The sequence below is a fragment of the Sciurus carolinensis genome, chromosome 2 (genome assembly GCF_902686445.1).
Source record: "Sciurus carolinensis chromosome 2, mSciCar1.2, whole genome shotgun sequence".
Taxonomy (NCBI): domain Eukaryota; kingdom Metazoa; phylum Chordata; class Mammalia; order Rodentia; family Sciuridae; genus Sciurus; species Sciurus carolinensis.
The window spans coordinates 155,271,206-155,294,108 of record NC_062214.1 but is presented as its reverse complement, the minus strand read 5'-3'; the positions used below and the strand labels follow the sequence as shown (position 1 = coordinate 155,294,108).

Here is a 22,903-nt window from a genome sequence, read left to right as displayed (position 1 = left end):
AAAGGTGCCACATATCAATGATATTATGCTGTACTTGTCTTTCTGTGCCTGGCTTATTCACTTAACATGGAGCGCTCTAGCTGGAGTTGGTGTCACATGCCAGTAATTCCATCTGCTCAGGAGTCTAAGGCAGGAATATCACAAGTTCAAAGCCAGCCTCAACAACTCAGTGAGCAACTTAACAAGACCCTGTCTCAAAATAAAAACAAAAAGGGCTGAGGATGTGGCTCAGTAGTTAAGCACCCCTGGGTTGAAGCCACAATACCAAAAAAAAAAGATGTTCAGTTCCATCCATGTCAACACAAATGACAGATTTCATTCTTTCTTAAGGCTGAGTAGTATTCCATTGTATGTATGTACCACATTTTTTTTAAACATTCATCCACAGATGGACACTTTAGTTATTTCCATTTCTTAGCTATTATTGAATTCATTGATTCATATGATCCATTGAATCATGTGTCAATGAACGTGAGAGTGCAGATGTCTCTTCAACATACCAATTTCATTTCCTTGGGTTATATACTGAGTAGTAGGATGGCTGGATCATGTGGCAATTCTATTTTTAAACCTCCATACTATTTTCAGTAGTGACTATACTAATTTAAATTCTCACCAGCAATGTGTGTAAAAGGTTTCCCTTACCTTCACTGCCTCTCCAGCATTTGTTATTTTTGGTCTTTTTGATAATAGCCATTCTTACTGGGGTAAAATGATATCTCATTGTAGTTTTGATTTAAATTTTCCCAATTAGTGATATTGAACATTTTTTCATAGCCTGCTTACCACTCATATGTCTTCTTTTGAGAAATGCCTATTTGGAATCTATTGCCCATTTATTGAGTTTTCTAAGTTCTTTAAATATTCTGGATATCAACACCTTGCAGGTGGATGGTTTACAAATATTTTCTCCCAAAGAATAAAAGATGTGTTAACAATTAGAACCTTTAATGATTAACTTAATGATTCAAGTGATAGCTATTTCATTTTATATATATGTGTTACCTGAAATGTAATCACTTCCATCCTGTTTCCTTGTTATTAAAAGTCCTTTCTCTTCACCCCCAATGTTTTCCAAAGGCATGGACTAACAAGGCCAAGGGAGAAACTCCAAGTGATGAAGCTGAAGGAAAGAAGCGAAAACGTGCAGTTGATGAAAGTCTTGAAGCAGAAAACCACAAAGAAGCAGCAAAGGAGAACATGAATTTGCCTAAAAAGCAAAAACCTTTAGATCTTTCTACAAATCAGAAGCTGTCAGCATTTGCATTTAAGCAGGAGTAAAGGAAGAAAGTGACCTTAATGGATTTTTTGCTCATCTTTGAATATGGACTTTTTTGTTTTTAATCTTTAGGAAATGGATTATTATATACATGTTTTAAAAGAGTTTAAAGACAACTGTTCTTCTTTATAAGATAATGGGGTGTTAGCTCAGTAGTAGAGCACTTTTCTAACAGGAGCAAAGTCCTGAACTCAATTTCCAGCATTGAAAAAAGAAAAAAAAAAAAATGTAATAATTATATCAGTATAGGAAACAGCATGTGTATAAATTATTCTGTCCCCAAATGGAGCAGAAGCATTACGATTGTGATTACTAACTATAGGCCATATTGTATCCCAATTGAAGTCAATTTGATATTGTTTCTTACCTTCAAAAATCATCAAAATTAAGATCATAAAATTATGGCACAGTGAAGTTATCTTCTAGGGGTTTCCTTATCTGGTTTATGTCATGTATTGGGAAATACCACAGTAGACCTCTTCCCAAGTATGTTACCATAGATTTTTCTTTGTCTATATTAGACCTGGGGGACCATGCTTTTTAAATATGGACCCCAAATATGTAAATAATCTTACAGATGAGACTTTGTTTTAGAAATTTTTTCATATATGGTTTTCAATTTTCTGTATAGCCTTGGTTTTTTTAGAATAATAAAACTTTCTCACTTTCCATATTTGGCTTACTCTGGTCTTATTATTGTATTTCAATGAAGTAGAAATGCTTCTAGAAAATATATTTTATATTTATCACCATAATTTCTACACCCCTCACCCCGCTACACCACTTGCTCTGCATTGTCCACACAGGAGAGACCAGGAGGCATTGTTTGAGAGTATTGCAGCCCAGGACAGAATTTGCTCCTGTAGTGTGCTCGGATTATCAGCCATGGGCAATACTTTCCTGAGCAAGTCTTTGAAGTCTTAATAAGAATAGAGTTAGGGAAAGTGTTTAACTCCTTTTTTATTTTGAACAAACAAGTTTGAATTGTTTCTTGCATTTTGACTGTTCTAAGCACTTGGGTTGAAGAAAGTTTTTTATATTGATTTGGTTTAACTTACAAATCAGATATTTGAAACCAAAAACCATTATCTTCATTTCTTTGCTATAAAAGAGTAAACCTATTTTTCCCCCAATTTGTTTTCATAGAACTAGGATTTAGTAGAAAATGGAAATGGAAATAAATTAATATATTAACCATTATATCTATAATATTCCCTATTTTGAGCTTTCTGTAGAGCACTGAAAGTTTTTGTATACATAATTTCATTCTCCCAAAGCAAAAGCTTCTCAGAGGATCCAAAAAACTCCTCCAGAAAATTTCTAGACCTCATTAATGAATTCAGCAAAATAGCAGGTTATAAAATCAACACACATAAATCTAAAGCATTTTTATACATAAGCGATGAAACATCTGAAAGGGAAATGAGGAAAACAACTCCATTCTCAATAACCTCAAAAAAAAAAAAAAAAAAAAAAAACGGGAATCAATCTAACCAAAGAGGTGAAAGACCTCTCTACAATGAAAACATACTATAAAACATTGAAGAAAGAAATTGAGGAAGACCTTAGAAGATGGAAAGATCTCCCATGTTCTTGGATAGGCAGAATTAATATTATCAAAATGGCCATACTTCCAAAGGCACTATACAGATTTAATGCAATTCCAATTAAAATCCCTATGACATTTCTCATAGAAACAGAAAAAGCAATCATGAAATTCATCTGGAAGAACAAAAGACCTAGAATAACCAAAGCAATCCTGGGCAGGAAGAGTGATGCAGGAGGTATCACAATACCAGACCTTAAAACTCAACTATAGAGCAATAGTAACAAAACTGGCATGGTACTGGCACCAAAATAGATAGGTAGATCAATGGTACAGGATAGAAGACATGGAGACATACCCACATAAGTATAGTATCCTCATACTAGACAAGGATGCCAAAAACTTACAATGGAGAAAAGATAGCCTGTTTAACAAATGGTCCTGGGAAAACTGGAAATCCATAATGCAGTAAAATGAAATTAAACCCCTATCTTTCACCCTGTACAAAACTCAACTCAAAATGGATCAAGGATTTAGGAATTAGACCTGAGACCCGTTCACCAAACAGAAGAAAAAGTAGGCCTGAATCTTCATCACATTGGCTTAGGATCAGACTTCCTTAACAAGACCCCCATAGCATAAGAAATAAAAGCAAGAATCAATAAATGGGATAGATTCAAACTAAAAGTTTTTTCTGGGGAACTTTCCAGAACGCTCGGTGAGAGGCGGAGGAGCGGCGGCTGTCCAAGCTGCACAGAGTTACGCGCTCCTTCCCACTCCCCAACTCGACCTCAGCCCGCTCGCTGGCTGTAGAAAATGGTGAAAGAAACCACTTATTATAATGTTTTGGGGGTCAAACCCAATGCCACCCAGGAAGAATTGAAAAAGGCTTACAGGAAACTGGCCTTGAAGTACCACCCTGATAAGAATCCAAATGAAGGAGAAAAGTTTAAACAGATTTCTCAAGCTTATGAAGTTCTCTCTGATGCCAAGAAAAGGGAGTTACATGACAAAGGAGGAGAACAGGCAATTAAGGAGGGTGGAGCAGATGGTGGTTTTGGCTCCCCCATGAACATCTTTGATATGTTTTTTGGAGGAGGAGGAAGGATGCAGAGAGAAAGGAGAGGTAAAAATGTTGTGCATCAGCTCTCAGTGACGTTAGAAGGTTTATATAATGGTGCAACAAGAAAACTGGCTCTGCAAAAGAATGTGATTTGTGACAAATGTGAAGGCCGAGGTGTAAGAAAGGAGCAGTAGAGTGCTGTCCCAACTGCTGAGGTACTGGAATGCAAATAAGAATTCATCAGATAGGACCTGGAATGGTTCAGCAAATTCAGTCTGTGTGCATAGAGTGTCAGGGCCATGGGGAACCTATCAGTCCTAAAGGTAGATGTAAAAGCTGCAATGGAAGGAAAATAGTTCGAGAGAATATTCTAGAAGTTCATATTGACAAAGGCATGAAAGATGGACAGAAGATAACATTCCATGGTGAAGGAGACCAAGAACCAGGACTGGAACCAGGAGATATTATAATTGTGTTAGATCAGAAGGACCATGCTGATTTTACTCGATGAGGAGAAGACCTTTTCATGTGTGTGGACATACAGCTGGTGGAAGCATTATGTGGATTCCAGAAACCAATATCTACTCTTGATAATCAAACCATAGTCATCACCTCTCATCCAGGTCAGATTGTCAAGCATGGAGATATAAAGTGTGTGTTAAACAAAGGTATGCCAATTTATCATAGACCATATGAAAAGGGTCGCCTAATCATTGAGTTTAAGGTAAACTTCCCTGAAAATGGCTTTCTCTCTCCTGACAAACTCTGCTGGAAAAACTCCTACCCTGAGAGGAAGGAAGTAGAAGAGATTGATGAAATGGATCAGGTAGAACTGGTGGACTTTGATCCAAATCAGGAAAGACGGCGCCATTATAATGGAGAAGCATATGAGGATGATGAACATCATCCCAGAGGTGGTGTTCAGTGTCAAACCTCTTAATGGGGCCAGTGAATAACACTCACTGCAGGTATTTTATATGCAGTAGTGAATGAGTGAAGGACTATAATCATACTACTTGCTATTGTTTTTATTTTATTTTATTTTATTTTATTTTTTTTTTTTTTGTGGTGCTGGGGATTTGAACCCAGGGCCTTGTGCTTGCAAGGCAAGCACTGTACCAACTGAGCTATATCCCCAACCCCTGTTTTTGTTTTAATATTCAATTATAGTAGTGTTTTAAAAGTTAAATGAAGAATAAATGCAAATATAAAAGCTCTGACTTTGCCCTGTATGTATGATGACTTCAGTGTGAAGAAGTTGTTTAATACTTGTAAAAACTACTTTTAAAAAAGTTCCCCTGGCATCTGTTAGGCCATACCTTGTAATTGATTTCAGCTGTGTATGTGGACAAACTTAGACTGAAATATTAGGTATATGTGTTGGTTTCAGTGTATGACCCTTCATTGTTAAGTTATAAAATTAAAACTGTATTTAACTGGCAATCGGAAAAAGAAAACTTAATTTGTAGAGCAGTGTTGGTCTGTCTAGTTATTTGTATTAAGTGGGATTCATTGTGATGCCTCTGCATTCTATTGCCTCAGCTTACTTGAAGGTGGCATAACATATAATTTCCCTTCTGGTATCAGTGAATGAAATGATACCTTTCTAAAGAAGCTGTTTATCATTATATGCTGCTTCTTAAGGGCTTGCACTTGTAGAATTACATTCCCTTTTATTGTGCCATCTTTAAAAAATATATATATATATTTTTTATATATATATAAATTGTGTTGACCAGTCCTGGTTACATTAATTTTCCCTTCTCTTTGGACCATGATAAGCCCTTGTAGTGAATTCCAGAGCTGGAAATTAAAATGAAGAGACCTATACATGGAGAAGCAGTTTGCATGTATAATATAGGAAGGTGTTCCTTAGATATGTTACAGGCTTACTTTAAACCATTTGACTTATGCTCCAAAGTAACTGTAATTTGATGTTGGTAGTCTAGCGAATATGATGAATAGCTTTAACTGTGTGTTTAAAAGTCATCATATGTTCTCACGCTTAAATCTGGATATCAGAATTTAAGCAATTCTTGAAATGTACGGATGTCTCCTTAATATACTGATTACAAAGCAAAAATAAAATAAAATAAAAAATAAAAATTAAAAAAAAGTTCTTTCTCAGCACAGGAAACAATATGTGAAAAGAGAGCCTACAGAGTGGGAGAAAATCTTTTCTACATATACTTCAGACAAAGCACTCATCTCCAAAGTTTATAAAGAACTTAGAAAACTTTCTATAGGATTTTTTTTTTTTTTTTTTTTTTTTTTTTTTTTGCTGTGCTGGGGATTTGAACAGAACTTAGAAAACTTTACATCCTACAAAGAACCTAATCAATAAGTGGGGCTAAGGAAATGGGCAGACACTTCACAAAGGAAGATATACAAGTGATCAACAAATACATGAAAAAGTGTTCATCATCCCTTGTAATTAGAGAAATGCAAATTAAACCACCCTAAGATTTCATCTAACTCCAATTAGAATGGCTATTATCAAGAACACAAGAAATAATAAGTGTTGGCATGGATGTGGGGAAAAAGGCACACTAGTATGTTGCTGGTGGAGTTGCAAATTGGTGAACTACTCTGGAAAGCAGTATGGAGATTCCTCAGAATACTTAGAATGGACCCACCATTTGACCCAGCTATCCGGCTCCTCGGTTTACACCCAAAGGACTTAAAATCAGCATACTACAGAGATACAGCCACATCAATGTTCATAGCAGCTCAATTCACAATAACTAGATTGTGGAACCAACCTAGATGCCCTTCAATTGACGAATGGATAAAAAAAGCTGTGGTATATATACACAATGGAATATTAATTGACCATAAAGAAGAATAAAATTATGGCATTTGCTGGTAAATGGATGAAGTTGGAAAATATCATGCTAAGTGAAATAGGCCAAGCCCAAAAAACCAAAGGTTGAACGTTTTCTCTGATAAGTGGATGATGATATATAACAAGGGGGGGTGATGGGGGGAAAGAGAAGAATGAAGGAACTTTGGATGGTGTAGAGGAAAAAGGGGTGGGGATGGAAAAACAGTAGAATGAAACAGACAGTATTACCCTATATATGTATGTATGATTGCACGAATGGTGTGAGTCTACATTGTGTACAACCATAGAAAGGAAAAGTTGTATCCCATTTGTGTACAATGAATCAAAATGTATCTGTAAAAGTAAAAAATATTTTAATTAAAAAAAACTTCTCAAAGGAGGTTATTTTAGTTTTACACTCTTCAAAAGGGGACTGTGTTAGTTTGCAGAGCATTATTGGGCAATTGCTCAAATATAAAGGTAGAGATTTTTTCACCAAAATCATTATTCATAATTGAGTTTGTTGTCAAGAATACTTAAAGACCAGTTTAGAGCCTTTCAGTAACTTTATTTGAATTACAGAATATTGTTGAGAGACTGTTAACAGATCCCTAGGACAGATCACCTTATTGCCATTTTAAGCTACCCTGCTTAGGAATTTCCCAGCCACCCAAGAAAAGGAGCCATGGTAAATGAGGTGGATCAAGATTATGCTCTCTGGTCTTCAAAAGTAAAGGAAGCAGAGAGAGAGAGAGAGAGAGAGAGAGAGAGAGAGAGAGAGAGAGAGAGGAGTTATAGGTACAGGAACTAACCAAATAAGTCATAAGTCAAGACAAAGAAAATATTTGAGAATGCTTAGCAAAATCAATGCCTCTGAAGTCCCATCAGAGTCACCAAGAGATGTCACAGGAGAAGAGATGTCTCCGGAAAGGGTCCAGGGAGTTTCCAGAGGAGAGGGGTAACTCAACTCAGGACGAGCAGGGTTCTTGGCATAAGTGTTAGAAAAAAATTTCTGCATGAGCCAAAGGCAGAGGCAGAGGTTTGTTTAGGAAGGTAGATAAACATTCTAGGGAGAACATGGGCTATCTCAGAGGTGAGAAGTCAGGCCTGGGATCATTTGAAGTCACGCTCCTTTAGCTATGTCTGGCAGGTGATGTTGGATCCTTTCCATCTTGACCTCTGCATGTGGTCTCTACATGGCCTGATTTGGGATTTCTCACAGTGGTGACTTGGGTGAAGGACACTCCAAAAGACAGAAGTTGTAACCTCAGAGTTCTAGCCTCAGATCACTTCTAGCAGGATCACTTCTGCCTCATTGTGTTCCTTAGAAGCAAATTATTAAGGTTAGCTCATGTTCAAGGGAAAGGAACATTCCTAAGAAGGAATGTTGACATGTAAGAAGAGCATGTGGAATTAAACACATCATTGTGCCCATCTTTGGAAAATAGAAAGTGCCACACTGGGCTGGAGATCTCATGACCTCTTGGAGTACAGTGAACAGGAGACAGCCCAGGGCCCACATAATGAGATAGGTATATAATAGATAATTCTCCCCTTCATAAAGTTAGGATCCTAACAGACTACTGGCTTGCTGAGGTTTTTGTTTTGATTTGTTTGCAGTGCTAGGGATTAAGCGTAGAGCCTTACACATGCTAGGCAAGAGCTCTACCACTGAGCTGTACCCTTAACCTTTCTCTGAGTTTAAGGGTAAATCAAAAGTAAATTCACTGCCAGTCTCCTGTCCTCACACACAGACTACAAAGATTTCATCTCAAACATTGGCAATAACTCTAAGGGCTGGGGATATAGCTCAGTTGGTAGAGTGCTTGCTTGAGGTCCTGGGTTCAACCCCCAGCATCGAAAAAACAAAACAAAATAAAACTCTGGAAAGCAGTGTGGAGATTCCTCAGAAAACTTGGAATGGACCCACCATTTGACCCAGCTATCCCATTCCTCGGTTTATACCCAAAGGACTTAAAATCAGCATACTATAGTGATGCAGCCACATCAATGTTCATAGCTGCTCAATTCACAATAGCTAGATTGTGGAACCAACCTAGATGCCCTTCAATTGACGAATTAATAAAGAAACTGTGGTATATATACACAATGGAATATTAATTGACCATAAACAAGAATAAAATTATGGCATTTGCAGGCAAATGGATTAAATTGGAGAATATCATGCTAACAGGAATAGGCCAAGCCCAAAAAACCAAAGGCTGAACATTTTCTCTGATAAGTGGATGATGATCTATAACAAGAGGGGGTGGCAGAGGGAAGAGAAAAATGAAGGAACTTTGGTGTAGAGGAAAAATGGGAAGGGAGGGGGTGGGGGGGAAGGAAAGATGGTAGAATGAAACAGTATTACCCTATGTATATTTATGATTATACAAATGCTGTGAATCTACATTGTGTACAACCATAGAAATGAAAAGTTGTACCCCATTTGTGTACAATGAATCAAAATGTAGTCTGTAAAAATAAAAAAAAAAACTTTAACAAAAAAATTTAAATTTAAAAAAAATTGGCAATAAGTGTACAACAATATATATTATAGTCCTATGAATAAATTAGAACTCACTGGCAAGATTAATTATGATAAAAAGAAAAAATAAGTGATCTTAGGAATGGAAAGGAATTTAGTAACTACAAATGGCACAGATAAGAAAAGGTCGGCAGTGGTCAATTTTAGCATTGACTTGGCTGGCTACAGTTGCCCTTGTTCAAATACCTGTGTGTTATTGTGAAGCTATTTTATAGGTCATATTAAAGACCATAATCAAGGAATTCTAAGGGAGAATATTCTAGACAATATGGGTAGGCCTGATCCAGTCAGTTGAAAAGGACTTAGGAGGAGAAATGAGGCCCCACTGAGAAAGAAGGATTGACACAAGTGGATAACAGCATTTGCTCATGCCCAAGATCTCCAGGCGGCCCCTACTGAAGTGCTGCCCAGGACTCAGGATTCCAAACTTGCCCACACCACAGTCATATGAGCCATTTCTCTCTTTGCAGTAACACACACTCTTTCTCTTTGTCTGTGTGTGTGTGTGTGTGTGTGTGTGTGTGTGTGTGTGTGTAAAATCTGGGAAAAACTATCCTTTAACCAAGAGGGCAAGTTATGGATTGGAAAACTTAACACTGTTAGAATGATAATACTTTGTAAATACATATATATGTATGTATATATATATATATATATGCACACACACACATATGTGTGTACATGTGTTTACAGCTACTGCACATAGGTACATAGGTTTACATATATATATGTTAGTCAATATTAGCATACACACACACACACACACATACTGGTTCTTTTCCTCTGGTTGAATACTGACTGATTTAAGGTGATAAATTAAGACAATAAGTTGGGAAACTGATGAAATGGACAAGTACAAGAAAGCAAAGCTTATTAAAACAATCAAGATATCAAAATATAAAACATTTAAGAATAAGTTTTAGAAAATGAGTGCAAAACTTACACTTTGAAAACTACACAACATTGTTGAAAGACAAAAAAAAAAAAAAAAACTAAATAAATTGAAAGCTATCCCTTGGTTATGGATCAGAAAATTTAATCCTGCTAACATGACAATGCTCCCTAAATTTATGTGTAGATTCAATGCAATTCCTATCAAAACCCAACTGGCTTTTTTCTTTCTTCCTTTTTTTTTGGAAATTGATAAGCCAATCTTAAAATTTATGTAGGAAATCAAGGGACCTAGATATAGCCAACAGAGTCTTGAAAAAGAAGGATTTTTAAAATTCCTTCTTTGGACTCACACAACTCTAAGACTTACTACAAAGCTACAGTAGTCAAGATGGTGGCATGAGGATCAAGTACTGGCACAAGGATAGACATATAGAAAAACAGAACAAAATCGATAGTCCAGAAATAAACCTCACAGTTATAGCCAGGTTCACAAAGTTGTCAGGATAGTTTAACAGGGAGATGGCAGGTTATATTTTCCACAGTTGTTGCTGGGACAACTAGAAAGATTCAAAAGAATGAATTTGAACCCTTATCTCACACTCTATGAAAAATGAATCATAAATAGATTAAGACCTACACGTAAGACTAAACATTAGATTCATAGGAAAAAAAAAACAGATGTAAATCTTTGTAACCTTGAACTAATAGTTTCTTAGATGTGACAACAAAAGTACAAATGACGAAAGAAAAAAGTAAAGTCCACATCATAAAAATTAACTTGTGCCTCAATGAACACTGTCGAGATTGAAAAAGAAAAAAAAAAAAAAAAAACCTGCCGTAGGCTGGGCACAGTGGGACATGCCTGTAATTTCAGGGACTCAAAAGACTGAGGCAGAAAGATCACAAGTTTGAGACCAGCCTGGGCAACCTAGCAAGGCCCTAAGCAACTTAGCAAAACCCTGTCTCAAAATTAAAAATGGCTGTGTATGTAACTCAGTGGTAGAGTGCCCCAGGGTTCAATCCCCAGTAATACACACACACACACACACACACACACACACACACACAAACCCATAGAATGGGGTAGGGTGAATTTGCAAGTCATAGTTGATAAGGTTCATGTATCTATACAGAATACTCTCACAAATCCATAATGAAAAGACAAACCAGTTTTAAAATGGGACTTGAATAGATATTTGTCCAAAGAGGATAAATGACCAAGAAGCACTTGAAAAGATGTTCCAAATGTTCAGTCATCAGGAAAATGCAAATCAAAACCATAAAGAAGGCAGGTATGGTGGTACCCACCTGTAGTCCCAGCTACTCAGGAGACTAAGGCAGGAGGATCACTTGAATCCAGGCAAATAGAGCTAGCCTGGGCAACAGCCAAGCTGGTCCTGTCTCTTAAATTAATTAATTAATAAAAATCTGACAAGAAAGAAACAGAAAATAAGAATAATCTATAATCAATTTTAAAAGTTAGTCCCTATTTATAATTCTCAAAAAGAAAACCCTGAGCTAGATGAATTTAAAGTCAAATTTTTATCAGTCCAGTAAAAATTACAGTCTTATACTAAGTATTGAATATAGTGTCTGTCATAATCTTGTTATCAAAACCCAACAAGATTAATTCAAGAAAAGAAAATTAAATGGGTGCAGTGGCACATGCTTGTGATTCTGACAACTGAGGAGGGCTGAGGCAGGAGGAGGCAAGTTTGAGACCAGTCTGGGTAACTCAGTGAGGCCCTAAGCAATTTAGCTAGACCTTGTCTCAAACTAAACATAAAATAGGCCTAGGGATAAAGCTCACTGGTAAAGCACCCCTGGGTTCAATTCCCAGTACTGAAAAAAGAAAGAAAGAAAGAAAGGAAAATTCAGGGCAGGTGTGGTGGTGTAATAAGTGACTCAGGAGGCTGACGCAGCAGGATCATATGTTCAAGGTCAGCTGGGGAAACTTAGTAAGACCCTGTCACAAAATAAAAAGGACTGGGATATAGCTCAGTGTTTCTGGGTTCAATTCCCAATACCTCCGCCCCAAAAAAGGAAAATTAAGCCAATCTCATTCATGAATATAGTTGAAAAATCTGAAGCAAAAAATTTTAGTAAGCCAGATCCCCAACACAATGTATGAAAAAGATATTTTAGCTACCCTGTTGGCTTAATCCTAAGAAAACAAAGTTGGTTTAACACTAGAAACTCAGTTTATGCTAATTAAAGGATAAAATTAAAGTGTTCTTGCATATGGTATGTACTCAAAGGGCATTGTGCCACTCTGATGTACTTCTGTCACTTTGTGGAATTAACTTTATATGTCACTGAACCATGTCACTCAAGGGCCATAAATACACTGGAGTATTTTTATGCAGAGGAAAAGAGTATAAGCAAAGACTTAAACTACTGTGAGACTTATCAATGCTATTGTTCTTTTACTTGTACATTGTTTTTAATAAATCTCTATCTTGTTTTCTCCTTGCATATTTTGGTTAAAATTTATGTCTCTTTTATAGTTGTGGATACTTGTTTATCTCAACAACAGACCCAGGTTTTTGAGGGCAGGGACGATGTTGGCAGGGTGATTGGCATAGTTGATACAGTACAAGGTTTGGAGCTTGTTAGGTTTAGGGTTCATATCCTGGCTCTACCACTGGAGCCATGTGACTCTGGGAACATTTAGGTTCTCTGAATTTTCCTTTCTTATGACCCTTCTAATAAAGAGGACAGTGATTTCCAGCTTAGACCTTGTTCTCTGAAAGCCCGCATGGGTCACATACCCAAAAGGAAAATTCACATATTATTGCCATCATTCCCCAGGCTCCCATGTGCTTAAAGTGCACAGTTGACCTCAGTGTTGGGGGGGGTGTCTAATATGTCTTCCAGATATTTGAATTTGGACACTGAAACAGAGTGAGTTCATCTGAAGAACAAAACTTTATGATCGTGTAGAGTCAAAGCCACAGCCACGGAAAGGGAAAGTTGAAGTGGCCAGTATGCAGAGAAATCCTCAATGAGCAGAGAAAACCAATCTAGTTAAAGCAGAAAAGTAGGGGGCAAAATTAAGAATAAACAGAAAAATGTAACCCATCACCATCATCAAGTCTACTGTTATGGCTTCAATAACAAAAAAAATCCTAGAGAAAGAAGAATGAAGAGCTGGCATTCTAATTCTTGAAGAATAGTATAAAGGGGACTAATGACAAGTAAAATGTTTTGCCCCGTGTTGAATCTGCCCCTCTGCCCCTCTGAAAACAGCTGACTTAGAATTGATACAGAGTTTTTTCTCCAGGGAGGAGCAGTAATGTGGCTCCATGAGATAGAGACTCTCCATCACATCATTCCCCACCCCCAACCCGCAAATGAAATGTTATAGCAGCTGATTAAAAATAGTAGTTGGGTGTATCTAGAATGTATAAAGGTCTCGCAAATGTAACATTGACAAACAAAAACCAAAAACATACAATCCAATTAGAAAATGAGCAAAAGTCACACGCACAGTTCACTAAGAAGAAAGCCAGATGGGAAAGAAGCACATGTAAAGATGCCCAATATCATTAGCCATTATAGAAATGCAAGTTAGAACTATAATGCTGGGCTGGAGTTGTGGCTCAGTGGTAGAGCACTTGCCTGGCATGTGTGAGGCACTGGGTTCAATACTCAGCACTGCATACAAATAAATAAAATAAAAGATCCAATGACAACTAAAAAAAATTTTTTTAAAAGAACTATAATATCACTATGCATTTATCAGGACAGCCAAAATGAAAAACAGGTAACACCAAATACTAGTGAAGATGCAGAGAAACTGATCCATCCATTCATGTATCACTGGTAGGAATGTAAAATTTTGCAGCCACTCTAGAAAATAGTTTGGCAGTTTCTTTCAAAATAGGAATCCACTTGCCTTGGGACCCAGCAATTTCCTTCTTACACATTTATCCCAAAGAAATGAAAACTTCTTCATACCCAGGTTTGTTCATGACTTTATAGCAGCTTTATTTGTAATAGCCCAAAGCTAGAAATGACCCAAATATCTCTCAGTGGGTGAATGGATAAACAAACGAGAGTAGGTTCATCCATTGCCATGCTACTCACTTCTCAGCAGTAAAAAGGAATAAACTGTTGACAAGTACAACAAATTGGATTAACCTCAAGGAATTATGCTGAGTGAAAGAAGCCAATCTCAAGAAGATATATACTACATCATCCCATTCATACACTATTCATGACACAACTTAATTACAGAGATAGAAAACAGATCAATGGTTATCGCGGAGTTGAAGAGAGGAGAGACGTGGCTTTGAAGGGGTGGCAAGACAGAGGAGCCTTGTAAGGAAGGTCCAATTGAGTGTCTTGATTAGTGTGGTGGTTTCACAAGGCTACATGTGATTAAATTGAATAGAGCTGCACACACACACACACACACACACACACACAAATGAATCTGAACTGGCAAAATCTGAATAAGTTCTTTGGATCGTTCCAATGTCAGTTTCTTGGTTTTGGTACTGAACTCTAGTTGTGTAAGCTATTCACATTGGGAGAGGATGGTGGGATAAGTGCTGGGGATATCCTACAATTGGCAATGAAACCAACCCCCTAATTTGGCATTTGTAGTTACTGGGAGATAATTTCTCTTCTTGAGTCCCTGTATGGTCAATTGATGTTGATCTCACTTTCTCTCCTGCATTTGAACTCATTACCCTCAGAGCTACAGCAGCTCCTGTGGCTGAGAGTGGAGACACCAGCAACAAGCTAAGAAAGACTGAGGAGGAAGCTGGTGAGAGCTGGAGTCCTCAATGACATTACCGAGGGCCCAACCCACGCCTGTGAGGCCACCTCCAAACCTGTGGGGAAGTGAAGGGAGTAGCGTGAGGCAAGGGCTCTCAGCCCGGGCAGCAGGTGTGACTCGCTCCTGAGACCCTGCCACACCCAACACCAGCGAAATCAGGTCTCACCAAATGGGAGCTGGGCTTCCTGGTGATTTTCATGTGCAGTCAATTTTGAGAACCACTGGTTTAAGTCACTTTTAGTGAATATTCAGTTTTAACAGAAAAAAAAATCTACATGGCATAGTTTATTTTTGAAAACAGACTTATTTTCAGCCAGATAAAATTCAGGGTCCCCACATGGTAAAAAAGATCAGAGCTAGGTTGTTTCCTTATCGGCTTTGGTTCATCCATATGTGAAACATTCGTAACATCGAAATTAATTTCCACAAACACTTGGATGACTGTCTGAGACAAGTGTGCAGCAGCAGTTGTGATACTAAAAATAAAAACACAGCCAAAGTGACAAGGAACCATGGTTTTGCACCTCTCTGCTGAGCTGTTCCATTCCCCTGGTCTTTATTGTGATTTCTCATTTGCTTGTTGAATGCTGGTATTCCTGGCAGGGTGGTGGCCACTGATCCTACAGGAAGCGGCTTGTCTGTGTTTTCCAGGTGCAAAGTAATGAACCAAAGGGCATCAGGAGACCCTGGCATGAGGACTTGTTCCACTAAGATCATAACCGTGTCATCCCCACTCACATCAGTGCCCTTGAGGGGAGAGCTACAAAATAAAAACAAAAGAAAATAAAAACAGGACATGGTAACATTTTCTATTACCCTAGTGTTTTAAAAGACTGGATTCTGAAAACTGACGAATCACTTGCTGAATTACTGACCACACAAAATTTCACCTTTGCCTCTCCAGAGGTCCCATTAACGATGGGAAAGAAATGAAAATAGAGAGTAAATAAATCCACAAAATCAATGATGAAAGATAACGTGGAAGGGGTTGGGGGAGATTCATACATGACAGAGTTTAGTAAATTTAGGATGACAAAAAAACAAAACAAACAAAATACCAACAAAACAAGGCAGAGAAGCTAACTGCCTAGACCTTCTTGGGCATCGGACTCACTGGGGAACTTATTAAAATGCAGATTCTAACTGGCCGGACGAGGGCGGGGCAGGCGATTCTGTGTTTAGAACAGACTCCCAGGCGCTGCCACACAGGCCACAGGCCGTTCTGGTTGGTGGATCACATGTTGAATGAGAGGCAGTAGAACCACCAGTGCCCTGTGGAACCTGAGAGGGGCTTCAGGCTGCCGGAGGAGGGGTGGGCGTGGCACTGGAGCCAAGGAGAATGGACTGCAGCTCTCTGTTGCGGTGGTTGAAAACCCATAGTTCACAAGGTCCGGCCAACTAAGAGGAAGGGAGCTGAAATGATGGTGCCCAGAGTTTTTCCAAGGGGTGTGGGTGTGTGTGTGTGTGTGTGTGTGTGTGTGTGTGTGTGTGTGTGTGTGTGTGTGTGATTTGGGGAGGGGGGCTGGGATTGTGGCTTGGTGGTAGAGCACTTGCCTAGCATGTGTGAGGCACTGAGTTCGATTCCCAGCACTGCATACAAATAAATAAATAAAGATCTGGGGAGGGTACTGGGGATCGAACCCAGGGGTACCTGATCACTGAACCACATCCACACACTTTTTAACTTTTCCTTTTGGTCTTGCTGAGTTACTTAGGACCTTGCTAACTTGCTGAGACTGGCTTTGAACTTGCAATCCTGCCTCAGCTTCCTGAGCCGTTAGGATTACAGGCATGCACCACCACACCTAGCTCAATCTTATAATGTTTTAAAAAGAATTCTAGAATTTACACAAAATATCCAAATTTTGTTTCATTCTTGGCAATTAGTAGAAGGCTTCTGTTCTCAAGAAAATGAGCACATTTTCTAGGGAGAACAGAGTAACCCCCAGGCATTTCAGGGGTTCTTACAAGCTTACAAGGCTGTCAAGGAGAGAGGGGCCCAGGTGAAATGTCCTGGTAGTCCCCAGCATGAAGACTTAGTAGTATTAAGAATGTGGGAAAACATGAGGATTTGCCTAAGAATCCGATGGAAGTTAAAGTTTGAATTCTCATTTTGGTTTCACACAGGGGACTATCCTCCACAGAGCAACACATGATCCGGATACTGGGCCTGCGGAGAAGGAATCTCAGCATGCTGCTTGCTCTGCAGTGACCCATGGCCGCATGACTTTCCATCTTGTAAGATGAAGAAATTATGAGAATCTTGGTGGTGCCGCTGTAATGACTCTGTTCTAAAAGAAATAAGAAAATGATTTATTCTGAGACAAATATGAGTGACCATGGCTTGGGAACATGGATTCAAGGTACTCTGAATGATGTTCCACCATGGAAGAGGTCACATGAACTTCTGAAGTCACAGAATGAAAGGATGTCAGAAATCAAGAATTTACCAGTTTCATGGGTGGGAACACCAGATAGACAGCTACAGCAAAGTGGGGAAATCTCTTCCACAGATTTCCAATGTTATCTTACAGCATTCTTAGCTTTACAGTTGGTGGAGGTGAGGGGTCTGCTAAGCTTAGTGATAGAATTGTGATATCTATTTATCACAAGAACGTTAGATTAGATACAAAAGTTAAGGTAAACGACTCCTCACCCCAGTACTAGGGATTGAACCCAGGGCCTTGTACATGCTTGGCAAATCCTGAGCCACAATTCCGCCCTCCTTTATGATTTTTTTGGGCTGCTGGGGAATTAAACCCAGGGGCCTTGTGCTTGCAAGGCAAGCACTCTACCTACTGAGCTATCTCCCCAGCCCCATGTTTCATTTTGAGACAGGGTCTCACTAAATTGCCCAGGCTAGCTTCGAATTTGTGCCCGCCCCCCGCCCCTGCCACCTTTGCCTCCCAAGTAGGCGGAAATACAGATGTGCATCACTGTGACCAGCTGGTAAACAATGATTGAAGGGTCTAAGATAAACCAAGATGATCTTGGCTCTTGACCTTCAAACTTCCATCTGTCCAAAATCATGATGTTGTCCTTAGTCAAGGTCAAGCAGTCTGCAGCATCTTTTATACAGAGGCAGCTTCACCAGGCACGGTGGTGCCGACCTGTAACCCCAGTACTTAGAAACCTGAGGCAGGGGATTGTAAATTCAAGGCCAGCCTGGGCAACTCAGAGGGACCCTGTCTCGAAAAGTAAGAAGGACTGAGGGTGTAGCTCAGTAGTAGAGAACCCCGGGTCCAATCACCAGCCATGAAGAAAATGCTGGATTTATACACAGAACTGATTGACTTAAAAAGTAAGAAAGCAAATGATGAAGCAGCCATCATTTAATAAGTAGTATTTAAAGTATTTGGTTAAAGTTTACAGTATTTGGAAATTCTTAGACCATTTTTCAACTTATCTTTAAATCGTAAATTACAAATTTAAATGTTTCTTTTAAAATTCCTGGAAAATCTAGTAGTTCTTCTTTTCCCTCTGCATTAGGCACTTTGGCATTTTCGAAAAATAATTACTTTAAAGTTTTAAGGATCCATGACAAAATTTTGCTTGGAATTATTTTTAGACATTTGAGGGCTAAAGAAAAGCAAAATGTCCTGCTTTTTTTTTTTTTTTTTTTTTTTCAAACAGTGTGTTGTCTGATAAAGCTTCTAGATTTGCCTGATGGTTGAGAGGTGCAGGCTAGCTGCGCTTGCCTGGAGGCATTGAGCTGACCACAGCTGGCACAGAGAGCCACTTATCACCTGGGTGTGGCTCTGCTGGAGAGAGGCTGGCAGTGCCTGACAAAGGCAAGCTCGGCACTGCTGGGTCAGGAGGTAACATTTCCCATTACTTGCCTGTCTTTAGGCTGCCCACCCCACACACACACACATTGGCCAGGAGCATAACTTAATTCCTAAGTCCAAGTCCAGTGCTTCCTTTTTCACTTATTTTAACTGGAAATGAATCTTGTTTAAAACATATACTACATTTATCAGCTGCTCAGTATATGAGAGGCCCTGATCTCAGATCTTCTTGAACTGGAACCATTAAAACTAGTATTGTCATCCCTTATTTTACAGATAAAAGAAGCTGAGTTTAAAGAGGCTAAATAATATACCTAAAGTCACATGACTTGTGATATGTCTCTGACTTCAATTTTTTTTTTTGGGGGGGAAGGGTACCAGGAATTGAACTCAGGGACACTCGACCACTGAGCCACATCCCCAGCCCTATTTTGTTATCTTATTTAGAGTCTCACTGAGTTGCTTAGTGCCTCACTGTTGCTGAGACTGGCTTTGAACTCTCCATCCTCCTGCCTCAGCCTCCCAAGTTGCTGGAATTACAGGTGTGTGCCACAGAACCCGGTCCAACTTCAAATTTTTATAAGTACAAATTGAGGAAAAGTCTCTCAAAAGCAAAACTATTTTGCTTATCTCTAGCTAGTACAGATTTACTGCCCTGTCTCATCTTAGTAACTGTCCTTGAGTGATCGTTAATGTTGAAGAAGAACGCTTATCAATAAGATACTTCATCAAGCTGGGCATGGTGGCGCATGCCTAGAATCCCAGCAGCTCGGGAGGCTGAGGCAGGAGGATAAAGAGTTCAAAGCCAGCCTCAGCAACTTAGTGAGGTGCTAAGAAAATCTCTAAATAAAATACAAAATAGGGCTAGGGATGTGACTCTGTGGTAGAGTTCCCCTGAATTCAATTCCTGGTATCCAAAAAATAAAAAAAGATACTTCATCGAATTAACTGGTTAATAAGAAACCATTTGCTAAATGTGACTGTATAAACTCTGGTGCATATATATATACAGTTAAAAACTATCCAGTCATATAAAGGATGAAATACTGCCACCTGTGAGATGGTTGGAACTGGAAATCACCATGTTAAGTGAAATAGGTCAGGCAAAGAAAGATAAGTAACACATGATCTCCCTCCTGTGTGGGATCTAAAATGTTGATGTCGTAGAAGTTGAGAGTTGAACAGTGGTTACCCTGAGGCTGGAGAGACTGGGGAGAAAGGATGTGGAGAGATTTATCAATAGGTACTAAGTAACTGCTGGATAGTGGCAAGAAGTTCTGGCTTATTACTGCACAATAGGGTTACTATAGATAAATGCATAGTACATAACAATGCTAAAGAAAGAAGTTTGAACGGGTTTTTTCAATGTTTTGTTTTTTGCAGTGCTATGGATTGAACATGGGGCCTTGTACATGCTGGGAATGAATGTTTTACTATAAAGAAATGATACATGTTTGAGATCAATATGTTTAACCTGATTTAAACATTACACAATGTATACATATATTGAAACATCACCTGACCCCATTCCTATATACAGTGTTTATGTTTTTATATACCAGGTAAAACTAAATTTAATCTAAAATTAATAATTCAATGATATATGAAATTAAGATGGGTACCTTATGAAATATTTAAAAAGTAAGCAGTGACTGAAAAATTTGTAACCTGGAAAAATTCATACAGTGCTAAAAAAGAAAATAAGGCAGTTTACCGATGGATGGTAACAGTGTAAAATAAAGCACAACTGTACTGACTAAAAAGAAATACAGGAAAATGATTGTGACGTTGTGATAAGATGATGGGAGATTTTAATCCTATTAAAAGTAATAGTCATTATTTTTCCAATAAATTTTATTTTATTAAAAATACAGTAAGCTTGCTTAACAATCCCAAAAATCCACTTAATGAATAGCCAAGCAAATGTCCTGTCTTTAGGGGTTCAAACAACATAAGTTTTGTTTTGTTTTGTTTTTTAATCGGACTTAAAAGGATACAAGGAATTTTAAGTGAAGAATATTTACACTTAAAACATGGAAAATTCATATACTGTTTGATAAATGGCTTGGCAATAACTTGACTGTTATTTTGCCTGAAAGATGCTAGCCAGCTTGCTCCCGGTGGGAAGAAAGAGAAAATGTCAGGGTAGACCCTGGTACCGGAAAATCAGAATATTCTCTGGGTCTCTACTGACTACCAATAACAATTGTTGAGTATTCATGGAGAGACTACACCTTTTCCTTAGGATCAGAAGACCCTGGGAATAAATCTGTTCTGCTCTGTTTGCACTGCACAAAAACACTAACAGCCTTCAAAAAAGACTGAGGCAGCCTCTGCTGCTGGCTCTTTGCTCAGTATTAGACAATCCAGGGAGAAAGATTGTGTATATACATAACATTTGCTCATTTCCCTTGAGCAGGCATAATACTAATATTTATGGATGCTTACAAAGAGCCACTTGATGCAGGAGCCAGGTGACCATAAATGACAGAGGAAATTCACCTGAATTGGTTCAAGATGTGTGTTGCTGGGAAACTATGTCCAGAGGCAAATAATGGTATTGATTCCCTGGAAATGGTGACACTAAGTAAGTGAACAGACAGGTGCAGCCACACAAGCAGCAGTTAGCCTTTATTTTCTCCTTAGATGAAAGGTTTGCTCTTGTTTTGAAAGCTGATGGAAGATTTTGAGGAAAGAGAATAAAGAATGGTTATTTGATATGATTGTCCTAATATTTATTATTAGATACATTTACCAGGGCCTTTTGCATACATTATTCCTGATTTTCAAAACAACTTTTCCCATTCTACAAGTGAGAAAACTACAACCCAGAGAGGTTAAGTATCTCCCCAAGGTCATATAATAAAGAGCAGAGCTCGGATTTGAAGTCCAGGTCAGTTGGATATCAGTCTGGGCTCTTTTCCCTGAAGCTGCTGAATGATCATATCGTTATGGTCAAAGGAAAATATTTAAATAAACAACGTGAAATATCTTTGCAGAGGCTGGAGGATGCTGAACAAGGCTCTAGATTCTATTTGTGGGAATGGAATGTATGTTTGCCTTCTCTGGTGTTTTCCTAATACATAAATGGGGGGATATATTTAAGGTCTCAATTACAGTTCAAGTGTGTGGAGGACAGGACCACATCTCTGTTGTGTCCTTGATGCCTGATGCAAAACATGAGCAAATGGGAGTAAAGAGGCTTCCAGGATCAGAACCAGTGAGATGTCATTTGTTTACTGAATGACCTTGGGGGAGTCACAAGGATCATAGTGATACTGTAGTTTACCTGTAACAAGTTCTGCTTCCTCTGATGTTGAAGTTTGAACACTAGAGAAGCATGCCAAGGCAAGTATATTAAGCAGGTTTTAATTAAAAACAGTAATAATACAGACTTCTCCCAGGAGGAAGAAGGGGGCCATGGCTGATGTTCTAGAGTCCCCAGAAGTGAGCGCACCCTACATCTTTTATAGGTTAAGGTCTCTTTTGTTCTCCAGTTTTCTCCCCCCTTATCTCTCCTTTCTGCCTACTTGACTAGGCCTGGTTTTGCAGGTGAGATGTAAAAAGTGAGAAGCGGATGAGGCAGGGGGAGGGCAAAGTGATTCAGTTAGGCAAGGGCCCAGAGGGCATTAATTAGCAGCTCCTTGCCTGATAAGGGCAGGTAAATTTGGTACTTAATGGGTTCCGGAGATCCTTGACATTCCATTCTCCCAGGGCAGTCTCCAACTTCCAGAGGCAGATGGCTTTCATGGCCTCCACTTCCTTGAATTGACCGGATCCCCTATTCCTACACTAACTGCCTGTCCCCAATTCAGACTTCAATGCACCCAGGCTGCAGAGGTGTTTAAGGGGTCTGAATTTCACCCACAGTCCTGGGGTAAGAGTGTCATTATTTTTCTAAATAAAATTTGCTTGACCTCAATCCCTATTTGTCAAGGTGCGGCAATCTTTTTTTTTTTTTTTTTTTTTGAGGACTACACTAGAAGAGGGAGTTGGGTTTGCTTTGGAAAACAGAAAAGTCTTTATTCTGTCCCGTTGATTACTGTTGAGTTGCCCTCAGGAAGGCAACTCCATTCCATCTCTGAAGTTAAGATCTGAAGGTCAGAGTTGCCTTACAGGTGCTCCTAAGCTGTGGCTCTAGCTGGCCGGTCCTTTGGTGGCCAAGAAGGCACCCA

At 38.8% G+C, this 22,903-nt stretch overlaps 2 protein-coding genes across 5 annotated transcripts in view; both read left to right on the top strand.

The window, feature by feature from the left end:
* The window catches only part of Wdhd1 (WD repeat and HMG-box DNA binding protein 1), a 58,301-nt gene extending 56,351 nt beyond the window's left edge, over positions 1-1,950 (top strand). For all 4 annotated transcript variants that reach the window (XM_047539892.1, XM_047539894.1, XM_047539891.1 and 1 more), the window contains one exon: positions 1,081-1,950. In XM_047539892.1, coding sequence (XP_047395848.1) covers positions 1,081-1,281 — 201 coding nt within the window. In that variant the 3' untranslated portion in view covers positions 1,282-1,950. The remainder of the gene's footprint in view (positions 1-1,080) is intronic.
* Positions 1,951-3,641: 1,691 nt separating this feature from the next.
* On the top strand, positions 3,642-4,879 carry LOC124977698 (dnaJ homolog subfamily A member 1-like). The gene is made up of 2 exons (XM_047541440.1): positions 3,642-3,951; positions 4,512-4,879. Exons 1-2 carry the CDS (start codon positions 3,642-3,644, stop codon positions 4,826-4,828), a joined length of 627 nt encoding a protein of 208 aa, XP_047397396.1. The 3' UTR covers positions 4,829-4,879.
* Positions 4,880-22,903: the final 18,024 nt, after the last annotated feature.